The sequence below is a fragment of the Furipterus horrens genome, unplaced genomic scaffold, assembly GCF_987537825.1.
Source record: "Furipterus horrens unplaced genomic scaffold, mFurHor1.1.pri manual_scaffold_8, whole genome shotgun sequence".
Lineage (NCBI taxonomy): Eukaryota > Metazoa > Chordata > Mammalia > Chiroptera > Furipteridae > Furipterus > Furipterus horrens.
In genome coordinates this window covers 110,438,943-110,464,332 of record NW_028327178.1, presented here as the reverse complement: position 1 = coordinate 110,464,332, position 25,390 = coordinate 110,438,943, and the positions used below count along the sequence as shown (strand labels likewise).

The following is a 25,390-nucleotide window of genomic DNA, read 5'->3' as shown; positions in this document are numbered from 1 at the left end:
CTCCTGGGGTCAGGGTGGGCGTGCGGGCCGGCCCCGCGCTGACTGGTGGCCCGGCCCCTCCCTCAGTGGGCTTGCTTGGTAGAAAGTCTCTCCCAGAGTGTCGCTAACGGGACCTCACGTGACACCTTCATTGTCACTGTGGAGTTAGGAAGGGAGTGTGTCCCTGTCTTGCCGGCACCATCTTGACTCACTGGAGACGCCCAGGGCAGCGGTGGCACCGGCTCTCGAGGGGCTGCCTGGGCTGATGCGGGGCCTCAGCCAGGGCGGCCCCCAGCACGCTGCCTCGGCTCCTGGCACAGCGGCACATGCCGGCTGCCGACTCCTCCCCCCACTGCTTCTGAGGCCCCTTCAGGGCTGCGACTGCCCGTCCTCTTTTCCGTGGGCTCCGGCTCCCACGGGGCTGGTGGGGAGGGCGTCCCCGCGGGCAGGGCTCTGCCTCGGCGGGCCCTTCGGCAGGTGTCCAGCAGGCAGAAGGCGGGGCGGTGACCCTGTGCCGAGTTAGCTGCGGGTGAGGGGCTGGCGCTGGGCGTTCAGCGCTGGCATGAGGTCCTTGCAGGTGCCACGTGGAAGCGTGACGCTGCTGACCCTGGGAGTCGTTAGGAGAAGTTCACGGCGCGTGAACTAGTGGGAAAAGTCGTTTCCACTCCAGGTGTTTACGGTCAGTGGGCTTGAGACCGTAAGAGTAAGTTTTATCCTGAGTGAAACTCAGATTCTGTGGAGGAAGAACAGTGGCCTTAAGCGCCTCACTTGGGACGTAAGGCTTCGCTCAGGCGCGCTGTGTTTGCGTGTGTGAGTCTCGGCCGCCAGAGCGCACGGTCATTGGAAGCGGCTCAGCCTGCGGTGCGCAACGGACCACGGCACACGTAGCGGGAAAGCACGCGCTTCTCGTTCTCGGCTGCTTCCGTGAGTTAGAGGCGCCCGGGGCCGCACCACCGGGGCCCGCAGGGGCGGCCCGCCTCTGGAAGCACTCACGCGGTTCCGTGTGCGACGGGTCCCTGACCTGAGATGCAGGCTTAGCTACGGGCTGTCCTGGCTCCCCGGCCACACAGGTCCGCGCCCTTCGGAACGAGCCAGGCCGCCGCCTCTCCCGTGACAGGCCCTCAGACCCTTGCCGCTGATCCAGAATCGTCTCACGGAGGCCTTACTTGCCTCCACAAAAATCCCTGTTTGCCCCGTATGGCAGCCTAACTGTGGTTGTGAAATCACACCTCCTGCCAAGGGGCACAGACCTCGTGTCCCGGGGGTGATGCTCCAGGGTGTCCTTAGAGTTCAGTCCCCCGGGGGTGGCGTGAAGGCAGTAGTAACAGGCGCGTGCACACGAGGAAGTCGATGCGTGTGCCTCGAGTGAAGAGGATGTGTGTTCATTCGCATTGAAGGCACTGTCAGCGTCTCCCGATTGGGAACCGAGCCCTCGGCACTGGGAGTCGTAACTTACAAACACCTGCGCCTGGGGCGGCGGCGCTGACGTCGTGTGGTCTGTTCGGCAGGTCGCAGAGGCTCCCGCTGCCGCCAGGTGCATCGGGCCCGGGTGTGCGCGCGTGGCGCAGCCCGACTCAGTGTACTGCAGCAACGACTGCATCCTGAAGCACGCCGCGGCCACCATGAAGTTCCTGAGCGCGGGGAAGGAGCCCCGAGCAAAGCCCAAGGAGAAGCCCAAGGGCAGGCCCGAAAGGCTCATCCTTCCGAAATGCAGCGTTCAGGTGAGCGGGCGCAGACCGGCGCCGCGGGCTGGCTTGTGGGGCGCAGGGGACGGCGGCGCAGGTGTAAGCGGGGTCAGTCACCTCTCCTGGTGTCCTCGTCCACGACGCTGCCATCAGAATCACCAGTGAGCGCTGTCCTGAGAGGCGTGCCACGGGCGGCCGGCAGGCGGGCAGCGGGCTCTGGCCTTGCTCTCGGTGCGACGGCCTGGTTCTCAGACACGTGGCTGCGGAAGGGGCCGGGTGTGTCGGGTAATGGGCACTGGCCTTCCCCTCGACGGCCGCCCTGGAGGTGGCTCAGGGGGCTGGGCCGTGGGGTGGCCTGGTGTACTTAGGACAGGCAGGCCTAGCGGGAGTTTCCGGATGTGCTTCAGTGCTCCCTGAGCCTGTCAGCGGCCTCAGCTTTCACGCTGGCGACTGGGTGGGAACTGCTGTGTCCGGCAGGAGTGACCGTGCGTGGGGCACGCTCTGTGCCGCCCTGGCCGCCTCGCCCGCAGCAGTCTGCCAGGCGGCTACGTCAAGCCTTCGCGCGCTCAGCTGTCAAGTCCCCGTGACTGTGACTGTCAAGGGGCCGCTGGGGGCGGGTGCAGCCAGCTCTGGCCCCGAGCGGACGTGGCGTCCAGGTGTGGGGCAGGGTGGAAGTGGCCCTGAGCCTGTCCTCACCCTCGTGGGAAGGGGTGCGAGGGAAGACTCGTTTCCGACCTCCTTCATGACTGGGGTTTTTCCGATTATCCAGGCAGGTGTTAGAGTCTCTGCTGTGCACAAGAGGGCGGCTGCAGACAAGGAGGGCGCCGTGCAGCGGGCCGCGGCCCCTGCGAGGAGCGAGGCCCTGGCCAAGGCAGCGCCGTGCGAGAGCGGCACGCCGTCCTGGGCGAGCGACCACAACTACAACGCAGTCAAGCCAGAGCGGACTGCTGCCCCGTGGCCGGCACTGTTGTGTAAATGTATGTATCACCGAGGGGTGGCCTGTGGACCCTTCCCTGTCTTTTTGGACGGCCGTCCACTTGGGACTGTCCAGAGCTAGGAGGTGTGGCCACTCTGCACGCCGCACCGTCGAGGAGAGGGGCGCACGCCCTGGAGCCCTGCGGGCTCCCCCTTAGCCTTTTCCTCAGCCTTCCAAGCCTCAGTGCCCAGGCGGGCACCGGGCGGTTGAGGCCCAGTCTGTTTTTACGGTCAGGCGCTGGTAAGTATCTGTGCTGCGGCCAACAAGGCCCGACGGAGCAAGCGCACGTGCCCGGCACTGCGAGCCGTTCCTGCGGCAGGTGCTTTTCTGTCCCAGCCCCGTTAGCTGGGCGGGTTTCCCACTGTGCTCTGGCCATCGCTTCTGCGTGTTGTGGGATCTCTTTCTGCAAGTTAGCAGCGCACTGATAGTCACCTGAAGCGGACAGACAACTCCCACGTTCAGGCCACACACCACACACCCACATAAGCACACACTGCAGTTCTGCAGGCCGCTCCCCGGGCCTCTGTGTCCCAGGTAAGTGGGCGCTGGGTCTTCGGAAGCGGATGCCACGGGTGGCTGGCCTCGACTGCCCTGACGCTGGGCTGCTGGGTCAGGCCCCGCCGCCGCCTCAAACGAGGGCATCAAGGGGCTCCCAGTCCATCTCTGAAATCCCAGGTTCAATTGTGCAACGGAATCTTTTTCTTGTTTTTCAACCTAACTCTCCAAAGAAAAATTTTTTTTTAAGATTTTATGTATTTTTAGAGGGAGCAAAACATCCATGTGTGGTTGCCTCTTGCGTGCCCCTAACTGGAGACCTGGCCCACAACCCAGGCCTGGGCACTGACTGGGGATCGAACCCGCGAGCCTTTGGTTCCCAGGCTGCTGCTCCACCCACGGAGCCACACCAGCCAGGGCTGACTCTCCAAAATTAAGTTTTGGAAGTTCACATTGATCTCGAGGGCACATCTTGTTTTATTACTGAAATTATTTTTATTGTCTTTATTAATATTGTTTTATACTATTTTAGGCGTTTTTTAAAAATACCCAAAGGTTAAAAAGCCCTGAATTCCAGGCCTGGAGGGGTGAGCCGCCTTCTCTCATGCCCATGGGCGGGGCTGGCTCGTAGGCATAGACGTGCGACTCAGTACTCACTGTGAGAATGTAAGGGGCCTAAGACCTGCGTAAATTGCAAAGCAATTTAGATTTTTAAAAAATATATTTTAGGAATAAGTTGTTAAATGCAGTTAACCACTTGTATTAAAATGAGTCTGATGTACCTGAGGTTGTTTGAGCTAAGAATTTCGTGCTGACAACGCTGCCTCCGGTTTGTACCAAGTTCTAGCACTTCTGCGAAGTGGCACCTTTACAGAGGCTGTGGACATACATGAACACATGCACCACGTGGCACGGGTGTGGGTGGTCACTCTGGAGCCCCTGTAACATGCTCTAGGCGGGTCACAGGCATGCAGCAGCATCAGGAGCCCCGGCCCAGCCGCCACAGCCCCGGCGGGTGATTCCCATCTGTTGACTAGAGCTGGAAAGCTGCCCGAGGCGCCCTGAGCGGGTTGTGGGGACAGGATGGCTCTCCCAGACCCCCATCCACTGTGATCTGAGGGAAGAGGGGTGGGGGGGCCCCAGGGTCCGAGTCTCCGCTTTGCAGGCTGGGTTCCTCTTCTCCCCTCCCCTCTCCCACGTCAGCTCTTCACGGAAGCCTGGTGGGCTTCAGTGACTGAAACTTGGAACTAACGCCTGGCCCTCCCTAGCACACTGACACCCCACCATGCAAGCTGTTGGTACCCAGAATTGATGGCTGGCACGGGGACATGTGGGGCTAGTTGCTTTTTGTCCTACTTTTTGATATCCCAGACATGTCATCTTCCCAGAGGATGGGGAGGGGGTACAGAGGGCCACTGGTGAGAGGCGGCTGTCTGCCTCTGTCCCCAGACCGTTCAGCTGCAGGGCGGCAGAGAGCACAGCACACAGGGCCCTGCATCCCCGCAGGGACCCCTCCTGCCTCCCCGGCCGGCTGCAGATCCGGCCCTTTTGGGCTGGGTTGATGAAATTCGGGGTGCAGCTGATGCTGGGCCACCGGCCTGGGTACGTGAAGCCTCCTTCAGCCCAGAGAGCCAGCACACGGTCCTGGCGGTGCCCTGCGCTGCCCTCCTCTCCAAGGACAGCGTGTCAGGGAACATGGTGGGGGGCCCTCCATTAGGTGAGCTCTTTCCTCCGCACCCCATACGAAGTGTCAGTGGGTCCTTTGTGTCCTCGGGGTGATGTGATTAACCTACAGTTAATTCCTAATTAACTTTTAAAGTTGTGTGAGGTTTTCTGTAATTTAACCAGTGGAAACAATTGCTTTTAAAATTTCTCCCCGAAATCAGTCACGTTTCTGCTCTTGCAACCATATTACTTTCTCTCCGTTTCCTCTCCTGGCTCTCCTCCCGCCGCAGTCGGGGCACAGAGAGGGCCCTTCTGACTGAGACGCCCTGGTCGTTGGGAAGACGGGCAGTGGCGCGCTGGGCTCACACTCACAGGCCCGGCTCCCAGGACTCTGGACTCCTTAAATGACCCGTTAGGGGACTTAAACGCTGGGATCGCACCAGATGTTGACTGAAGTAGCTTTGCCAGTTAACGTGGGAACCCTACGAGCACCTGAACGCCCAAATCTGGACGCCTGGCCCCGCCCCTCCCCCAGTGCAGCAGTAGCACTGCCCCCAGCCCGCGTGCGGCCGCGGAGACGGACAGAGAGCCGGCTGGGCTCAGGCCGGGGCTGCCAGGAGCGTGTTCACGACCCTAAGGAGACGAGGCTCCTGCCGTAAAAACTGATTCTAGGACCCAAGCATGTATTTCAGACATTTAAGGGGGGGTCTTTATCGGCGCTGTGGGCCGTTCCCTCCTGTCTCCCAGAGCTGTCAGTGGCAATAAAACGTGGCCGGGGGGACAAAGCCGACTGTACACGGGAACCAGCTGTCCTCCCCGTCTCAGGGGAGCGCGGCTTGTCCTGGGGGAGGACTTGGCTCCACTTTGGTGGAGCCCCGATGCTCTTGGTAGTCGGGGACATTCTCTTGGTATCTTGAAGTGTCCTTACACCACCAAGATGGCCAGCTCTTTAGGAAATTAGCACAGGGAAAGGCTTCACATGCACACTTCTTTTTTTAATGCTTAGATTAAAAAAAATACTTTTAGAGAGGGGTAAGGAGGGAGAAAGGGAGGGAGAGAAACATCCATGTGTGGTTGCCCCTCACATGCTCCCCGACGGGGGACCTGGCGTGCAACCCAGGCCTGTGCCGTGACTGGGAATCGAACCGGCGACTTTTTGTTTCCCAGGCAGGTGCTCAATCCACTGAGCCACCCAGTCAGGGCTGAACTTACCGGTTGAGATTAACCCCCTCAGCATCCTCTGCTGCTGCCCACCCAGGGAAAACTTCCAGCTCAGATAGGTCCTGCTCCCTGCACCTGCTCCTCAGTGACCTTCACGTGACCCCCTGCCCTCTGTGTCCACCCTGATAGTGATGGGAGAGCCCAGGGTCCCCTCTGAAGATGCCACTGCAGCTCCCCAATGGGCTGCACAAGCCTTGGGGTGCCTGTGTCCAAAACCGTGCACGTAGCTCTGTTCTTAGCTTCTGAGAGTTAAAGACGTCGACTTAGAAGACGGATGAGAAGTCTGTTTAACGAAGTTTGGGGCAGCAGTGCCTGCGCAGGCGGACCTGCAGGAGCTCCACAGGAAGCGCGCCCAGGTAACAGCTGCCCAGCCGCTGCATCTGCGCGGCTGCGCGGCTGGGGCTGTGCCCCGGCAGCCCTCAGTGACCAGCAGTGTGCAGAGAGCCCCCGTCACGGGGTTTGTCAGCTGTGGGCTCCGGTGGTGGTTATGAAAGTGAGGGGCCGCCTGGTGACCGGCCAGGACGGCAGGGAAGCACGGGCCAAGCTCCCCAGGCCGCCGCACCACAGGGCCGCCCGCCAGTCCCCTTGAGGGACACGCCAGCTCCCCATGAGGCCTTGAGCACACGTCACCGTGGTGTTCATGTTGGAGGATAATCGGGCCAGTTCTCCCGTGCTGCCAACCCAGCACGGGCATTGAAAACCCAGGCGCGGAGCAGGGAAGGGCGTTGGCCCAGGTGGATGCTGGGGGTTTGGCAAGTCTCTTACAAAGAGCCCTACGCACCTTTCTCCACTTGGGGTGTAACTTCCCCAAATACGGCCTCAAACAAGCAACTGGAAGAGATCTGCATGTCCCAAACCAGGGCCGCGCGGCCCTCCGCAGATAAGACCCAGGAGACAGCCTCCAGCCTGAGCAGCGCCCAGGAGGCAGCTGACGCTGGAGCGCTCTTGGGAATGCGGTTTCTGACAAAAGCAAGTCAGTACTTCATTGTACCGACAGGAGAGTAACTCAGAATATTTGAGCCAACGCACCAAAGCCAAGTGATTTTGTTGCTACTGTTCATTGATCTTTCACACTAGGAAGGACCTTGACAGGAAGCAAAGTTGCAGTGAAGCTTCATTGTACACGTCCCGCAGAGCAGAGGTCCCTTCTACGCCACCTCCTCCGAGCTTCCTGGGGTCCCTGTCCCAGAGGTGGTCCCTGCAATGGTAGCTGCCTCGGTCGGCGGCCAGCGGCCGTGGGGCCCGGGGGGGCGGGGTGTGGAGCAGGGGCTGAGCCCCGAGCCTCGGCGGCTCCGGGGAGGGGGCGCCGCCGCGAGGGCCGCCAGTCACTTCCTGCGCCTGCCCTGTGGTCTGACTCCTGTCGCACCAGACGCTCGGTTTCTTTGGCTTTTGCAGCCAACCATTCCGAAGCGGCAGGCCCGCCGCAGGCATCAGGGACGGGCTCCTGGCTGGGGTCCGCGGGGGCAAGGTGCGCGGTCTGGGTACGACGAGACTAAAGCCACGTGCGGTTGAGGGCTTCCCGCCAGGTGCGGGGCCCGGCCCGGGGGTGGGTGTTTGGGGCTGTGCTGGTTGGGTGCACCCCGATGTTTACTCCCAGTCCTGCCGTAGCTTCATTTGGGCGCCGGCACGGCCTCCACGTGGGGGACAGGGCAGCCCCGCCGGGGAGACCCTGGTCCTGCCGTCTCCACGGAGGTCCGCCAGTGCCACCCAGCGGGCACGCCGCGCCACAGCCCTTGCAGCGTCGGGAGGGCCTCGCCTCATGCTCGCTGGGAAGGAGCCAATTAGCGAGTGTGAGTGCCGGTCCCTGGGAACACCGGCCGCCTCAGCTCTGTGCCTGGCCCGGCCCCGACCCCTCCGGTCCCATCGCAGGCGGGGGGCTGCCCGCGGCCGCTAAGGTGCTGGCCGCCTCCCCAGCCTGCCGGGCCGGGCCCCGGGTGTGGAGGCTGAAGGCCCCTCGGCGGCCAGGGTGGCCTAGACGGGCGCTCCCAGGCGGCCTCGGCTCACACTGCAGGCGCTCCCGAGGCCGCCGGCCTTGCCGCTGCGGGCCGCAGGGAGGGCAGCAGTTCCCGGGGCCGTCGCCGTCCCTGCGGCCACCCCATGCTGCTCCAGAACGGGCTCCTTCCTTCTCGCCGTTACCACGTCGCTCCCCACCCTCTGGAGAGCGCTGCGCAGCGGTGCAGGTGGCAGTGAATTTGGATGAAGGTCTGGCACGCTTGGTTGTAACTCTGCCCACGAGCAGCGGCTTCTCTCGCTGCCAGAACCTTCCAGCACCCCAGCTTTCCGTGGGGCCGCGTGGGCCGGCGTGTCCCGGTTGCTGCATGGAAATGTTCACGTGCTTTAGGGGTCCCTTCAAAGCAGAGGGGGGGCGTGGCCACCTTGCTGTTGGAGTCCAGTGGCTTCGGACGTTTTACCGATAATTATTTTCATGAAATCTGGATACGCTCGGGGCGGCCGATGAGGGGGCAGCGAGGGTTAACTCTTAAAAGGCAGAAGCGGCTGATTCTGTGAAAGGGCGCAGTGGTTGAGGGAAGCACCCCTGCTGCTGGAGGGATCGCTCGCACGTGCCGACTGTTACTGCTCTTGGGAATAGTCGCTCCCGGGAGGGGGTGGGTCCTGAAAGGAACCTCTTGGGGCGCGAGAAAGCACTGGTAGGCCGGCAGTGGGGGTGCGGGGCTCTGATCTGGGGAGAGCCCGGGCGGACGTCGTCGCAGTTCACGCCGCTGCCACCTGAAACAGCGGGGACGTCGGCTGGCTTGGGTCTGGCCGCTCACACAGGTGTCCCGGGTGTTCGAGTCAGGCAGCCCCTGAGCTTCCGGGAGGCACCGTCGGCCGGCTCGTTAGAGCCGCTTCAGAGTGTGCGGCTGAAGCCTCGGCGGGGTCGGTGTTGGGAAAGGCAGTGACTGACTGGTTTCGGGTCCCCACCTTAACCCCCAGCAGCCCGTCCCTCCGTGACGGGCCGGCGCCGCCTCCCTCTGCCGGTCGGGGCTGGCTCCTTGCTGAGCCCCAGCCCCGCCCCGCCCTTCCCCCCACCCCGTCCGGAACCTGAGCTCGCGGCCCTGCGGGGGGCAGGTGCCGCTGCCCCTAGCCGTGTCCCAGGGAAGAAATGGTGCTTTTATCTTCATTCCTGCCGTTTCTTTGTCAGACTTTGTAGCGTGCCTCGTGTAGAAATCCAGCTCCCAGAGGGGTGAAGCCCTCAGAGGGGTGACATGGTGACGAAGGGCGTGGGTGAGGGCGAGCAGGCCGATGGAGAGCCGGCTGGGGCCTGGGGATGCCAGCATAGGGCAGGTGCCACCGTAGGGAGGGTGCGTGGGGGTGTGAGGGCTTTGGGAGGAAAATGCCCTTTGGAAGTTGGAGTTGACGGGGGCGCAGGCGATGCTCTTCCAAACTTTGTAAAACCACGTGGTTTCGTTCCTGCTGCAAAGTGGGAGAGACGCAAGGTCCCTGTGTGCTTTTACCAAGCCCGCTGCGGGGAGAGGGATGTCCTCCAGGGTGGCGGCTCTGGCCCGCTGCCAAGATGGGCCGGCTGGTGGCGGTCGCTGCTCCTCTGGAGCTGGGGAGGCCCCAGGGGGGCTGCGTCTGTAGGTCGGGCTCACCTCTCGCAGCTTTCAGACTTTCCCCCCGGGTCACTGGAAGGTAAAAGGAGCCCCCATGTGAGTGCCTGGGAGTTTTAGAGGTCACTGCTGCACAGGCAGCTTGAGAAAAACCTGCCCCTACGGAGGTACCTTCTCCATTGGTCCCTTGTGTGACCTGACCAGTGTCATGGTTCGCGCACTGGGCCCACCACGTCCCGCGGTCCTGTGCTTGTAGCTTTTGTTTGGGTCACAGGGACTAACGTGGTCTTAACGAGCCGTCAGGGGCAGCTGAGGACAGCAGCGTCCGCGTCCGTGGCTGCGTGCGCTGCTGTGGTCACACCAGTGCGGCCATGGCTGGTGCTCCCCGTGCCACACACGGCTGATGCCATCGTGCTGACTTCTGCCCGGAAGTGATGAGCACCTGTGGGCGCCCCCTGCAAGGACTGCTGCCGGTCCTCCCAAAGCCTTGGGGTCTGGGGAGGGGACTCTTTGACCCTCCTGCAAAGGTGGTTTACAGTCACGTTTATAAAGAAATTGCACTTGAATTCTTTTTTAAAAATACATTTCCTATTCTTAGATTTACTTAATTTAGATTTTACTTAATTTCAGAGTGAGGGGAAGGGAAGGAGAAAGAGAGAGACATCAGTGTGTGGTTGCCTCTCACGCACCCCCAGCTGGGCACCTGGCCTGTGACCCAGGCCTGTGCCCTGACTGGGGATCGAACCAGCGACACTTGGCTCGCAGGCTGACGCTCAATCCACTGAGCCACAGCAGCCAGGGCTGTGCACTTGAGTTCTTAATGAAAGTGGTCTCTAAACCTACCCACGTTTGGTGTGAGATCGGCCTCTCTTCAGGCCTCACTAACAATTTAGTGAGGCCTTAGGCTGGGTCCGCTGGGTGAGCACCGGGTGCCGTGTGATAACAGAGCGGCACTTCGTCCTGAAATCAAGTGCAGTCCTGGCTCTGAGGACGCGCCTTGTCTTGCGTGGCTTCAGGCTTCGCTGACCCACACTTGACACAGCTCCCCTCGGCGCTTCCAGGACCCCAGCCCGGGCCTGGTGAGCCTTTGCTCGTTGAGACTGCGCGTGCTTCCGAGGACACCCTGCAGCACACACCCTGTCCTTCTGCCTCACTAACGGTGCGTGTCCTTTGCAGCCACAAAGGAGGACCGACAAGTGGAGGAGAAACCGGCAGCCGTGGGACCGAAGCAAGTGGTTGCTCCAAACCCAGCCCTGGGCAGCAGGCAGCCTTCGCCCCGGAGGCTCCTTCCAAAGAATTCATCTCCTTCAGCAAATGTGACCAGGCCAGCCACCAGGAAGGTGCCCTCAGGCGTTAAGGGCCCCGTACCCAAGAGGCCATGGCCCTCGACCGCCCCCTCGGGCACTGCTCCTGCCACCAAGCAGGCGGGGCCAGCGCGGGGGGCCTCCACGGCTGCTTCCAGAAAGCTGCCAGGCGCCACTGCCTTGGGGGTCGCTGCCAGGAAGCCCATGGCGGCCTCTGTGCCCTCGGCCTCCCCAGCCACAGGACGCCTGGGGACCTCCAACAGCGTCCCTTCGCAGCCAAATTCACAGATTCGGCAAAACATAAGGCGCTCCTTGAAGGAGATTTTGTGGAAGAGGTAGGCTGCTCTGCTCGGTTCCCCGATGGGCTGCTGCTGAGGCGCGCGGTGCAGGCGCGGGGGCTCACGCCTTCTGTCCCCTTAGGGCCAGTGACAGCGACGACCTCACGATGACGGAGAGCGAGGTGGGGAGGGTCGCCTTCCACATCGAGAAGGAAATGTTTAACCTGTTCCATGTCACGGACAGCCGCTACAAGAGCAAGTACCGCAGCATCATGTTCAACCTCAAGGACCCCAAGAACCAGGTGGGTGCCGCACGGCCCAGCTGCGCAGCCTGCCGTGGACGCTCACGGGCGCCTCTGTCCCCTGTGATGCCGGCCGTCGGCCATCAGTGCGGGGCGTGTGGGGGTGTCGTCCCCGCCGGCCGTCCCCAAAGGCCGTCCGTCCCCCGCCGCTGCTGTCTCCCCTGCGCCTGGCTGCACAGTTGCCTTCTGGTCACCCCGTCAGCTGGGACCCTCTGTGGCAGCTGTGGGTGTCCCTGTGGGCGGCTGCGCCACGTGCCCCTGGCTGCCCCGCCGTCACTCGCCGCAGCTGAGCGGGCCTGTCCCTGTGGTCTCCTCGCACTGACCGCTGCGCTTGCCTGTGTGACGGTGCTGTTCACGCCCGGGCGAGGACTGTCCCCAGGGGCTGCAGCGGGCTGGCCGCCTGCCTGGCGCTGCTCCTGGGCCTCTGGGTGCTTCCTTGTCACGGTCGCGTGCGTCCCCTCGGCCTCTGGACCTCTCAGCGGTGCCCGGGAGCAGGGTCCGACGGGAGGCTCCGTCCGCCCTGCCTGTCAGCCCCCTGGTAGAGAGGGGTCTGCTTGCCTTCGCCCCCCTCGTGGCCTTCGGGAGCTGGTCGGGCCTGAGGTCCGCCGGGTGGCCCGCCCCAGCGCTTTCCGGGCACGTTCGCTCCCGTGAGTGCTGGAGGGGCCGCACGCCCCGAGGCCTCTGCTGCGCTGCGTCGCGAGCCTCGGCCTGCGCCCTGCTGTCACCTGGCCTCCCGCCCCAGCTTCTCCTGCCTCTTCTCGGGGCTTCGCAACAGTCCCTCAGCCATTTTCAAGCAGGAGGTGACAGAGGTGTGTTCACAGGGTCTCTTCCATCGTGTTCTGCGGGAAGAAATCTCTTTGGCCAAACTCGTGAGAATGAAGCCAGAGGAACTGGAGTCCAAAGAGCTCTCCACGTGGAAGGAGAGGCCCGCAAAGCCTGTGAGTGGGGTGGCGGCCCTCAGGGGCGCAGCAGCTTGGCTCCTCTGGGACTGGGGGCTGCAAGGCGCGCAGGAGGGGCCTCCAGAAAGGGACTCAGGCTGCGTCTTTCCTCGTAGATGGGGGCGTCCAGGGCACAGTCCCTGCAGGAAAGTAAAAAGGCCGCTGCCAAGCAGGAGGCCGTTCCCGACATGGAAGACTCCCCGCCCGTGTCAGACTCGGACGTGAGCATTGGGGTTCCCGGGGCTCTCTGGTCACTTTGCTCTCGAGGGCTTGTACTTGGGGGATCTTACCGCGAGCCAGGCTGGGAGGTGGTGACCCCGGTGGTGGCTCTCCTTGTCCTCTCAGGAGCAGGAATCGGTGCGCACTGTCCCCGAGAAGAGCGCCGCGCCCCCGCTGGACGTCTTCAGCAGCATGCTGAAGGACACGACAGGCCAGCACCGCGCGCACCTCTTCGACCTGAACTGCAGGATTTGTACTGGTGAGCGGGGCGGGCGGGCGGGCGGGGCTTCTGTTCAAGGCCGCTGGCCCTCCTGTGGCCGTTGTATTTAGCCCAGATTTGAAGAGTGATGGGCTGGGATGGTCTTCGGGGGTTGGCGAGGGCCTCCCCTGCCTTTGCAAAGCTGCTGTCTGCTTGTGGGTGGGCTGTGGCCCCGGAGGAGTCAGACTTCACTAACTCCTTCCTCCTGGGCTTCAGGTCAGGTTCCATCAGAGGATGAACCAGTCCCCAAAAGACAAAAATTGTCAGCTCCTGCTAAGAAAGAAGAATCCAAATTCAAGTACGACAGGTCTCCCTCTGAGCCGGCCCGTGGCTCAGCGGATGACCTGGTGCCGGAAACTCTGCCCGAAAATGCTTCTGAATCACACCCAGAGAGCGCACCGCAGGCTCCCGTGGAGAGGCGCCTCCCCGGGGCTTCGGGAGATGGCCACCCCGAACCCTCTGCCCCAGAAGGGCCTTCCTGCCCAGCTTCCAGTGGGGCTGCGGTGCTCACCACCGTCACCATGTCTGGCCGAGACCCCAGGACGGCACAGAGTGCGGCCGCCGCAGCAGCCCCCCCGGACAGCGCCCACCTGGCCGAGCCCCAGCAGGACATCCTAAAGCCGGCGGGGGCCCCCGTGCTGGTGCCCAAGTCCATCCTGGCCAAGCCGTCCTCGTCCCCTGAGCCCAGACACCTGCTGCCCATCCCGCAGTCCCCAAGTATCAGGTGCGGCCCACGTGCTCTCGCTCCTCGTGGGCTGGCGGGGGGGTGGGGGGAGCGGGTCAGTGCTCGGCTGAGGTTCCCCAGTAGCACAACCCTCGGGAGGGCTGTGCGGAGCACTTCACATGCTCACTCTCGGGGCGCCTCCACCGTTCAGGTGTGGGAACCCTGAATTCCGACTTACGGTCTCTGGTTTCAATGCCTATTCAGTTTATGTTTCTTTAGCCAGAACATCCATTTATGTCACAACGATTAAAGTAGTTACTTTGAAGACGTGAGCTTCCAGAGCTCTGTGACCTGCTCACACTGTGGGCGTTGTGGGTGCAGAGGGAGCTCACTTCTTCCTCTGGTTCCATTCTGCAGCGCTGCAGAGTCCCGGTCCCCCCCGGATGGAGACACGACCCTCTTTCTGTCTCGACTCGGCACCATTTGGAAAGGATTTATTAACATGCAGAGTGTAGCGAAGTTTGTCACGAAGGCTTACCCTGTCTCAGGATGTTTCGACTATCTCAGCGAGGTTAGAGTGGAGCGTGTGCGTGCGTGCGTGTGCGTGTGCGCCACTCATAGGAGTTCCGGTCCCAGGGGATAGTCCCACGTGGGGCGGTCTGCCAGCCGCGCGTCTGGGTGCGTGCACACCTCTGCAGGTGCCACGGGGACTGATGGGCGTGGTGGGGGAGTCCACAGGGGGAGCTGTGGACAGAGGTTCCCGTGAGAAGTTGGGCCTCCCGGTGTTGGTCTCTGCAGGCCACTTTCCCCGTCACTCAGGCAAACCACACTTCTCCTAGGACCTGCCCGACACAATTCACATCGGTGGACGCATCGCGCCCAGGACCGTGTGGGATTACGTGGGCAAGCTCAAGTCCTCCATGTCTAAGGTACCGCACAGCCTGCATGCACCCTCAGGGGCGGGCGCCCTGCTGCCCTGCCCGTCCTCACGGGTGACAGCTGAAGGGGCGGCCTTGCCTTCTGAGCCGTCTCCAGGGGACGTTTACAGTTTCCCCTGGAGCTGGGTGAGGCTGCGAGGTGTGTGAGCACCGCGGTGCGAGCTCCCGTCCTGGCGTGCCGGTCCACGGGAGGGGGTGGCTGCTGTTTCCTGGTGTCTTTGGAAGTGAAGGAGGGCAAGGCCTGGCACCAATGGGCTTTGCTGGCTGTGCACCCCGAGACTAGCCGCAGCCACATCTGCACGGATAGAGCCCCGGGGGCCGGGCTGCCGTTTGTCACAGGTCCCGGGGCTCAGCCTCCTGTTTGGAGGCAGCGTCTGGGGCTCAGCTTGCCCTGTGTGGGGGGTGTCTGATGGGTGCGAGAATCACACAGGCGTGTGGTGGTTTGAGGGCTGAGGCCGTGGGCCCAGCAGCCTGGCCCTCGAGTCTGGGCCCTGCCTGCCGCCCCGTCGCTGACAGCAGGGTCAGCCCCTGCGCCCCGAGCCCCGCAGGCCGACGCGCTGTCCTCGCTGTGTTGCAGGAGCTGTGCCTGATCCGCTTCCACCCCGCCACGGAGGAGGAGGAGGTGGCCTACATTTCCCTGTACTCCTACTTCAGCAGCCGCGGCCGCTTCGGCGTGGTCGCCAACAACAGCAGGCACATCAAGGACCTCTACCTGATTCCCCTGAGCGCCGAAGACCCGGTGCCGTCCAAGCTCCTGCCCTTTGACGGTCCGGGTAAGCACCGGCTTTCTGGGGGTGACCAGGCCTCTCTGATCACACACGTCCCCGACCCCGAGTCCTCCTGAGCTGCCACGGGGGTCCCGCCACCCCTGCACTGTCGGTGGCGGCAGGCACGGGCCAGTGCGGGAAGAGTGGCTCGAGGCCGTGCCCTTCCTGCCGGCTCAGTGGTCCTCGAGAAGTGTCGGAGGGAAACCCCCCACGTCCCGCCAGCCACTCAGGCCTCAGGTCAGCGGATGGTGCAGGTGCCCAGGAGCCTGGCCAAGAGCTGGGCAGAGAAGTGACCCCTCTCGGCAGCTGGCTGTGCCCGCCTGCCCCCCGGGGCTTCTGCTAGCCTGGCCCAGAGGTCAGAGGCCCCAGGCAGCTCCGCCCGCACCAGGGAGTCCTCGCCAGGAGGTGCAGGGTGTGGTAGCGAAGGAGGAGGTGTTTCTAGAAATAATTACGTCTAAATCCGCTCAGATTTTCTTAAGTTCTTTTATCTTTTGCAAAGTGTCTTGTGTTTGCTCCTTCCTTGTAAAGTGCTGCTTATAAAGGATCACTTAAAAATTAGCCTTAAAAAATGTTCCGACTCATTCAGGGTGAGTCTTCTCGGCCGCGGAGCTCCACGGTCTGACGCATGGCACCTGCTCTGCGGAGGGCTTTGTTCCAGAGGTGGCGGCCGAGTGCGGACAGCCCCTGGCCCCTGTGTCCTCAGCCCCAACACCAGGCTATGCGCCGCGCTCGCTAGGCCCGGGCAGCCCCCCCCCGCAGACACGCCCCGTCCGTGCTGGAGCACACGCCTGCCCTGATGCCAGAGCTGCGCCTGGGGCGTCGGCGTCAGCAGTCCTGGGCTCAGCCTTTGCTGGTGCAGCGCGGTGCGCTTAGTGCCGCGCACCCTTAGAAAGCCCAGGACCTCGGGGTGTCCCCTCGCCTACTCCCTGGCGGGTGGCAGGAGGAACCTGGGGCAGGTTCTCGGTGAGCAGCTCCGTGAGGCGGCTGGTCTGCTCCCTGGATGGCCGTGAGGGAGGCATCCTGGTCCCTGCAGGTGAGGTGCCGCAGCTGACCCCTCAAACACCCACGAGGAGCCTTGGGCCAGTCTCAGGCGCAGCCCTGCAGGGTCCAGGGAGCTTGTGACACGGGAACATGGACGGCCCTCTGAGCGTAGGGCCTCGGTGCCTACAGCGGGTGGGTCGGCGGGGCCGGGTCCCGCCTGGGAGCGCCAGCACGTGCTGTCCCCTGCGTGGAGCCCCCATGTCGGTGGGGTGGGGGGCGCTGACCGCAGGACACCTGGTGATGGGCCCAGGGCCCTCACCCTGCTGGAGCTTGGACACGCCTTGAGGACCCACCGCTTCTCACCCGCAGTGGAGAACAGGTAGTGATGAGGGTTTTAGGAACTGATCAACTGTTTTTGCCCACATGCTCTTAGGCTTTTTTTAATTCAAGGGTTTCCTTCTGTACGTACGTGTTTACTTTAGTATGTTACTTCTCATTCTGGTAATATTGTCTGGTGTGTACGTTAACTCCCATGTGTGTTTTATACTCCACCTCAGCGAGCTCCCTGACGAGGCCGGGTCTCCCCCTGGCCCGTCTCGTGTGTTTGCAGCAGAACTTCGGCAGTACAGCGTCCGTGTGTCCGCGTTCCATGGTGTGTGTGTGTGTTGGGTGTCACTTGTGTGTGCACGCCTGCAGAGGGAAGGCTGGGTGGGTCTCCGCACGGCGTCCTTTGGAGGCACAGGCCCCGTCGCGGTGGCAGTGATGTCCCCCAGCCAGCACTGGCCGGCGGCCTGGTGGGAGCGCCCTGGCTCCGGCTGTGGCCCCGCGCTGTCCCGTTGTTGAGAGCTCAGCTGAGGCCACACCCAGTGCATGTCGACCGGGCTTGGCTGTCCAGGGGCCTGGCCCTCTGTCCCCTCAGCCCTTGGGAGGGCGCACAGCCCCGCTGTGGGAGCCGTGATCTGTGTGGGCCCCGCCCGCTGTCGGGGGAGAGGGAGCGGCGTGCACATGCCACCGTGGGTAGGGGAGCACAGCTGTCCCGCGACCCCGGGAGCCCAGGAGATGGACAGCGGGTCCCCGAGCTCTTGCTGTCCTCACTGGAAAAGGGAAGATGGTGACAGTGCTGACACCGGCCACCCTCCCACGGTCAGGGCCTCCTGTCATCTTGGCCACGCTCTGGCCGGCAGACCCGGGGGCCGTGCACACCGTCCCCAGCCGCTGTGGGCATGTCAGTACGCTGCTCCGGTTCCAGGACTCTGTCCTCGGGGACTTCCAGGACCTAACCCACAGAAATGCCAGGTGCTTTCCCATGACTGTGGCGCTTCAGTGACGTGGCACCTTATTTCAGAGGACATCTGGGTCCCTCTGACCCAATGGAGCACCATCCAGCCCAGGCGCTCGGTCAGCTCTGCTGCCGGCCCCGAGGGCTTCGCCACTGGGGACGCAGCCAGATGGTCCGCGCGTCCTGGGACCCGTCAGACCGGATGCTTGTCTTGTGTGGTTCCTCCTGTCGCCCAGCAGGATTGGGTGTAGGCTGGACTTTCCGCCCCGAGTGACAGGGCTCGGGTTTCCCTTCACCAGGACGGTCGTGGACCCTGGGGTTTCTCAGGTGCAGGCGAGGGCTGGCCAAGGGCAGGCAAGGCCTCCCAAGTGCTTCAGGGCGGGGGCTCTTCTAGGAAGGTCCCCCCCTAGTGTGTCCTGTCCTCTGTTCTCACAGCTCCCTTGGAGCTGAAACTGTGGTTTCACTGTGTCAGGTAACCCTTTCTCTGTGTCCAGCTGCACTGGGACCCAAGCCCTGGGAGGTCCTGGCGCATCAGTCTCGTCCTTCAAAATCAATAAAACACGTTTCATGGAACCTGGTCCTTGTCTGTGGGCCTCTGAGCCTGGGGCAGCTCGCGGCACATGTCGTCCCCGCTGTCGCTCTCCCCAGCAGGGCCCGGGATGGGGCGGGGGCCCTGGCTGGAGGCACTGAGCCCAGCGGCTTTATCCAGTTTGTGTGGATTCTGGGTGTGTGTGCACGTGTGTTCATGTGTGTGCATGTGCGCGTGCATGTGTGTGGAGGCCGGGGGCAGGCGCCCCACCGCCCCTGCATTTGCCTCGTCTTTTCTGTCCAGTCACACCAAGGACTGTCACCTTCTCACCGCCACACCTTTTCTGTTCCAGCCCATGGGGAGCAGGCGTTGGGACAAGCAGACCACATGTGGGCTTCAGTGGAACTCCGCCTCGTCCGCGGTGTGTCAGGCTGGGCGCGGGTGGGGCCCCGGGGCTGCCGCCTTCACAGCATCCCATGGCAGACACACCTGGACGGCGTCCTGGTTCAGCCTGGTCTGGGGCGGTCCAGTGGCACCTGCCTCTCCAGGTGTCCTCTGCTGGTGGGTGGTCTGGTGGTGACACTGAGCTGAGGCTGCCCCTCCCCGTGACCCCTGGGGGGCAGACCCGTGCGACTCCACAGGCCTGTCAGTCGGCGCCTGCTCTGGAACCCCTGTCTGGAGGTGTGGGTGGCACAGCAAGCCCGTCCCCCATCACCTGTCCCCCTTTGTTAGGAGATCTAAGCCACAACAACCCTCAGAAAGGGGGTGGGGGATAAGAACATCCTGCTGCTAACACGGGGACAGGAACTCTGCAAACCGGAGACCCGTCCCTGTGCCCAGGCTGGAGCCCTCGCTGCAGCCAGTGTGGCCCCTTCTCAGGCCCCACTTCTCTGCCCAGGGTGAGGCTCCCACAGTGCAGTGAGTGGGAGGGGTCCGGGGATGTGGGGAGGCAGCAGGGTGTGACCCCCTCACAAACACCTCCTGTCTTGGTCAAGGTTGCCACTAAGGCCCAGCATAGACCCGTGAACTTTTTGTTACATGAATGGAAGTCATTTCCAAGGTGCTAGTCACACGTTAGTCACACAGCCGTTACATGAACATGTGGCTCATGTGGTAAGATTGGATGGCTTCAGGAAGGTGTGCGTGCTGAGAGCCCAGTTTAAACATAACATTTTGGGAAGATCAGGCGGGAAGTCCAAAACCGACACCCACGCAGCCCAGGAGTCGGCAGCCGGCTCGGGCATGGCAGTCGCCGGGTGCTGGGGGCTGCTCCGCTCTGTCTGCTGCTCAGGTCCCTGCCTGCGGGCAGCTCCCCGCCTTGCGGTGGGAACGTTAAGTAACGTGGCCGCAGCGTCGCCTTTGACTAACGGTCTGCGGGGGCCGGGATTCATTTTCTGTAGTGGGCACAGGACCAGAGGCCCGTCTGCCTGGGCTTGGCACTGTGACTTTGTCACAGAGCTCACTGACCTGGACCAGTCACTGGGGCCGCAAGCCTGGTGTTGGCACTGCCCCTGCCCTGGGACTGGCCATCCAGCTCTGGGCCGCTGAGGGACGTCCCCACGCGGGCCCCCAGCCCTTGACTGGTGGTGTCGGGTCCCTTAGAGACAGGCGGCTTCAGGGCTGTCCCCACGTGGGGTCCAGGAGGGCCCCACAGCGGGCCGGACCCCACGCCGGGTTCGAGGGCGCTGTAACACGCGGTGCGTGGCTGCTGCAGTGGGAGCGGTTCTGTCCCAGCTACAGCAGCCTGCGCCTGTGTTAATTCGGAAGGGACTTGGCAGGTGACCCTGCGCGACTGCGGAGACTGAGCTGCCCGCCCTTCCAGCCCTGGGCCCTCTGCCCCTCGTCTCGCCCTGCCGCACGGCTGTCTTCAGAGCGACGGGGACAGGACCTTCTGGGAGCCCCTCCCTCAGGGAGGGGAGGCAAGCTCCTGGGTGTGAGGGGGCCGGTCTTCAGTGGGCACCTCAGCTCGCACGGTCGCCCAAGGAGGGGCCTGAAGAACCCTGGCAGGAGGGTGCCCACTGCTTGGGCCGGGGGGGCCCTCCCCCGCCCCTCTGGGCTCAGCCTGTCTGCCATGTCCCTTGGGGTTTGGGGAGATCAACAGAACAGAACCACATGGTGAAGTGATTCAGGATCATCTTTAAAACAGAGCGGGGGCGGGGGCGGGTGGATCGATACTTAAATCCTTTTTTAGTAAGAATGTAACATCTAGGCTAGTGTTACCTATTAGTGATCTATTAGTTTATACATTTGGATTAACTTTAAGTATCTCTCTCTGTTGCAGTGAACTTCCTGCTTAGCATTTCTCCCAGTCACGGCTTTGTGACTTGGGTTTTTTGTTCGCCTTTTGGTGACCCGGGCTTACTCATGACTGGGGGTGGGATGGGGGTTCCTTACTGAAATGTTAGCATTCCTGACATAATGTCTCACAACTTGTAACGTGCGGAACGATCCTCCTTTAAGAAGCAACACTTGGTTAGCGACTAGTTGTGCGCTGAGACCCCGGCATGTTCCGCGCTGCCAGGGTTCTGGGCTCCTCAGCACGGACCTCCAAGCACCGTGGCCGGTGTTCACGGAGACGGGCCAGTGCACAGCTCTTGATCAGTTAACACTTTGGAATTTCTTCCTACACTTAAAAGAATATTTATTTTAGTCATTTTAGTCAGCGGCATTTTTCCCACTAGTTGTAATTTCGACACCAGCACCAGTGCATTTGCCTCACAGGGGACTGCGCTGCTGTCTGTCATTCTCTGGTTGTTGTAACTGGGTTGTGCGATGGGTGCCTTGTGCGCGTGCAACGTTCGTGTATGAGCTTGATGGCGGTGCTGTGGCTCCCGGGGTGTCCACGCAGCCCTGCTCCGCGCTCCCCCCGGGGCTGCTGCTCAGGGCTGGTGTCTGCACAGCGGCCCCCACACCTCTCCTGCTGCCCCGTTGCTTGAGTGTTTGGTATAATTTTAAATTTGTAACGTAAATTCTTACGATTGGGATGAATTTACTTGCGAATACACCCTTGGCTTGGGGTTTGGGACCTGAGGGTAAATGTCTTCTGCAGTCAGGTCTTGACACACCCGAGTTTACCTTGTGTAGACCTTGTGCCCCCGCCTGTGGAAACAGCCCCGCCGCCGCCCTTGGGAAGCTCACCTCGGGAGCAGAGAGCGGGACTCAGGCTCTAAAATGCGCACAAATATTTTGTTTTTCAGGTCTTGAGTCACCACGTCCAAACATAATCCTGGGACTCGTGATCTGTCAGAAAATAAAACGTCCCTCGACGACTGGAGACCTAGACAAGACAGAGGAGAAGCGGGCCCGGCTGCAGGCCCCGGAGGAGGCGGACGTGCCGGGTTACCCCAAAGCGCCCCCGGCCTCACAGTCAGAGAAGAAAGCCCCCAAGTACCAGCTCAGCTCAGGGGACGCGACCAGCAGTGCCACACCCCCGGGATCTCCCCCACCCCCACCGCCTCTGCCGGAACCCCCGGCTTCGTCGTCCGTGTTGAAGATACTGTCGTCCCTCAAGCCAGGCGCCGCCAGCACCGGCACCAGCACAGCGCCGGCTGCCCCGGCACCAGTCACGGCTACTGCGTCCTCGGCCTCCAAAGTGGCGTCACCGCTGGAGCACATCCTACAGACTCTGTTCGGAAAGAAGAAAGCGTTTGAGCCCCCGGCCGTGGAGCCCGCAGAGACCGCGCCCGCCGTCCGCCTCGACGTCCGGGCAGAGGCCGGCCGGCCATCCGTGCCGCTGCTGGACCCCATCGTGCAGCAGTTCGGCCAGCTCTCCAAGGAGGGGCCTCCGGAGGACGAGGGGGATGACAGGCCCTATGACCCCGAGGAAGAGTACGGCCCCGACCGGGCCTTCGGCCCTCAGCGCGGGGGCCACGGGGGCCAGCTGGACCGGGAGGTCTGTGAGCCCGCCGGGCGGGAGGAGGTGGCCTACGACCCTGAAGACGAGACCATATTAGAAGAAGCCAAAGTGACCATCGACGACCTGCCCAACAGGATGTACGCAGACGCCCGGGGCAGCGCCGCCGCCTCTCTGGCCGAGCAGCAGAAGATGATAGAGGAGCTCAACCGGCAGATCGAGGAGCAGAAGCGCCAGGTGGAAGAGCAGGAGGAGGCGCTCCGGCAGCAGCGGGCCGCCGTCGGGGCCTCCATGGCCCACTTCTCCGTGTCGGACGCACTGATGTCGCCGCCGCCCAAGGCCTCGCTGCCCAAGGCCGAGATGTTCCCACAGGAGCAGCAGGCTGCCGGCAGGGCGGCCGCGCCCCCCAGCAGTCAGGGGCCAGGCCCGGGCTCCGACCTGCGGCAGAATCGGGACCCCCGGCAGGCCCGGCGGCTGGCGGTGGAGAGCAGCGAGAACGAGACCTTCTCAAAGGCTCCTGCCAGCAGCACCCCCAGCACCCTGCCTGCCAGAGAAGTGACCGGCGGGGCCGCTACCGGTCCGGGGCCTGCACCCGCCCTGGAAGAAAAGGAGCCAACCCCTCCGCTCTGGGCTCCAGGAGACGAGGCCGGCCAGCCCGCCAAGCAGGAGGGCTCCGTGGGTGACCCCGCGGAAGGCCAGGGCCTGCCACCTGCCGACAGCGGCGCCCCCGCAGCAGGCGGCCCCGGCCTGGCCCGGCCCGCCCGGAGGGTGCTGCTGCCCACACCGCCCAGCTTCTCTCCACAGAGCGAGGGGCAGAACTTCAGCTCCTCTGCAGGAAGGGACCCTTTCTTTAGCCCAGCGTTTGCATCTCAGGACAGAGCCTTTGGTTCGTCCCCATATGAGGGTCCAAGAAATGCCCTGTTCGCTGAAAAAAGTGACTGTTCAGCTGTCCAGCCAGAAGGAGACAGAGACCCACAGTGCAGGCCTGGCGAGGGGGCCTCTCCATACCCTCCGCCGGGGCCCCAGTTCCCAGGCCAGCGAGAGCCCCTGCCTCGCAATTTCGGGGCATCAGGACTTCACGGCCCCAACTTCCCAGGACCACGGGGGCCCGCGCCTCCGTTTTCAGAAGAGAACGTCGTTTCTAACGATGGGCCGAGAGGCCCCCCACCGGCCAGATTCGGAGCCCAGAAGGGGCCCATCCCTTCCTTATTCTCCGGGCCACATGGGCCGCCTCCCTATGGGGACAGCAGGGGCCCCCCATCCTCTCACCTGGGTGGGCCCAGAGGAGCACCAGCACCCCAGTTCGAAGAACGCAAGGATCTGCACGGGGACAAGAGGGAATTCCAGGGTGCCCCGTACACTGACATGACGGGGGCCCCCGCCCCGTTTGAAGGGCTGGACCCAGGCCCGTCGGCAGGAAGCCGCGGCATGGGCCCCTTCCAGTTTGGAGGCCCGCGGAGGCCTCTGCTGGCCCAGTTTAAGGGGCCCCGGGGAGGCCCTCCTCCCTCTCAGTTTGGGGGTCAGAGAGGACCACCCCCTGGCCATTTTGTGGGCCCAAGGGGGCCACATCCTAATCAGTTTGATGGACCCAGAGGCCAAGCACCAAACTTCATGCCAGGACCGAGGGGCATTCAGCCTCAGCCGTTTGAAGAGCAAAGGGTGAACTCGCCACCACCCAGGTTTGCCAGCCAGAGGGCCCCAGCACCCCTCCAGTTCGGGGGGCCACGGGGGTCCGCACCTTTTCCTGACAAAAGTGAGCCTGCCACTCCCCGGTTCCACTGTCAGGGCCCGTCCCCTCAGGCGGTGAAGCCAGCGCCCAGGCCCCTGCTGGAGCTGCCCAGCCACCCACCGCAGCACCGCAAGGACCACCGGTGGGATGGGGCCGGCCCTGTGTCCACTCTGCCCTCTGGGGCGCCTGGCCCGGCCCCTGAGACTGAGGGGCAGTGGGCCCCACCTGAATTCCGGGAGGGCAAAGGCCCAGAGTACAGAAACCAGGCCGGCCCCAAAGAGAAGCTCCTGGATGAGCCAGAGGCCCAGGCCGAGAGCCGGCCCAGCCGTGCCTTCGAGGACCGCCGGCGAGAGCGGGAGCGGGAGCGCAACAGGAACTGGAGCCGGGAGCGGGACTGGGAGCAGCGAGGCCGGGAGTGGGACCGGCACCGTGACAAGGATGCCTGCAGAGAGCGCAACCGGGACCGAGAGCGAGACTGGGAACGGAGCCGGAACAGAGACCGTGACAGGGACAGAGACCGGAGGCGGGACCGTGAGAGGTCCCGCAGCAGAGACCGGGACAAGGCCCGGGAGCGGGAGCGGGGCCGAGACCGCAAGGATCGCAGCAAGAGTAAGGAGAGCACTCGGGACCCCAAGGCCGAAGCCCCTGCCGCCCGAGCTGCTGACCCCACCGCCCACACCTAGGCCGGGTCTCTGTGGCCCGCCCTTTTGAAAGCCAAGTTCATAGTAGAACATGCTGAACAAAACCGCTTTTGAAACAGCTGTGAACTTTGGTGAATAGAATATTCTGGACTTCAAAAATTACTGTAATTTTGTGTATAATGGTTTCTTACAAAATTTCACATCTTTACAATTCTGATGCTTTTTAAAAAAAAAAAATCCTAAGAACTCTTAATATTTCCATTTAGAATTACTGAAATGGGAAAGTCTACAAAAGCACATTGCTTTTTCAGATTATAAAGCTGTCTTTTCCAGTAACTTGACTGGGGTCAATTGAAGGGAGCTTCATGGACCTTAGAGCCATACCTGCCTTTGCGGACATCTCATCCCCGTTTCCAGGTCCCCAAAGCTGCCGCGGCGGCCGCTCCGTGAGAGCGGGGCGCTGTGTGCTCGGCTTCTGGGATGTGAGAAATACAAAACCTATTCATACGTTTTCCTTTTTTCCTAAAGAAATTTGAATTACAAATTTCAACCAGGAAACAACACATTTCTTAATTTTACTCAGTTTTTATATATCACCTTATGCATTTTTCCCCCGAGAACAAGATTAAAAGCAACATCTGCCTGAGTCCAGTTGTTGCATTTTAAATAACAATGTATTGAAAAAGGTTTCCATTTTACCAGCTGACCAGTGAGAGAGCGAACCAATGAAGTGTACTTTAAAAGAGGGGCCTTTGACTCGGTAATCAGGAGCATTTTCTTTGCTGAGCCTCACCTTTTGCACAGTTCTTCCCGTGTCCCCGGAAAAGCGCACGAGCTCTAAACTGTTCACGCGCCCGGGGTACGTCTCAAAGTCTGTCTTTGAAAACCGACGACGTTTGTCTCCAGCCCGAGATGGAAAATGGTGGTTTTAGTTCCAGCGCCAGGAACCAGGAAGCGTCACTGTGAGCTGCAGGGGGCGGCGCCTGTCATGTATTTTTCCAGTTCTAAGGGGCAGAGAGAAACCCTTGCTAATTTATTTGACTGTACAAATACACTTTGATGATTTTTTTATATTTTCATAAACTTACTTTTGCAAGTGTAACAGAGCGTCTCCTCTCTTCTCTGGAGTCTGTCCTT

At 62.3% G+C, this 25,390-nt stretch overlaps 1 protein-coding gene across 1 annotated transcript in view; it reads left to right on the top strand.

The window, feature by feature from the left end:
* The window catches only part of DIDO1 (death inducer-obliterator 1), a 28,912-nt gene extending 3,790 nt beyond the window's left edge, over positions 1-25,122 (top strand). The window contains exons 5-16 of the mRNA XM_090286642.1: positions 1,488-1,700; positions 2,434-2,641; positions 10,749-11,211; positions 11,297-11,456; positions 12,278-12,394; positions 12,511-12,615; positions 12,740-12,872; positions 13,089-13,596; positions 13,954-14,107; positions 14,376-14,465; positions 15,052-15,247; positions 21,228-25,122. Coding sequence (XP_090142768.1) covers positions 1,488-1,700; positions 2,434-2,641; positions 10,749-11,211; positions 11,297-11,456; positions 12,278-12,394; positions 12,511-12,615; positions 12,740-12,872; positions 13,089-13,596; positions 13,954-14,107; positions 14,376-14,465; positions 15,052-15,247; positions 21,228-24,295 — 5,415 coding nt within the window. The 3' untranslated portion in view covers positions 24,296-25,122. The remainder of the gene's footprint in view (positions 1-1,487; positions 1,701-2,433; positions 2,642-10,748; positions 11,212-11,296; positions 11,457-12,277; positions 12,395-12,510; positions 12,616-12,739; positions 12,873-13,088; positions 13,597-13,953; positions 14,108-14,375; positions 14,466-15,051; positions 15,248-21,227) is intronic.
* Positions 25,123-25,390: the final 268 nt, after the last annotated feature.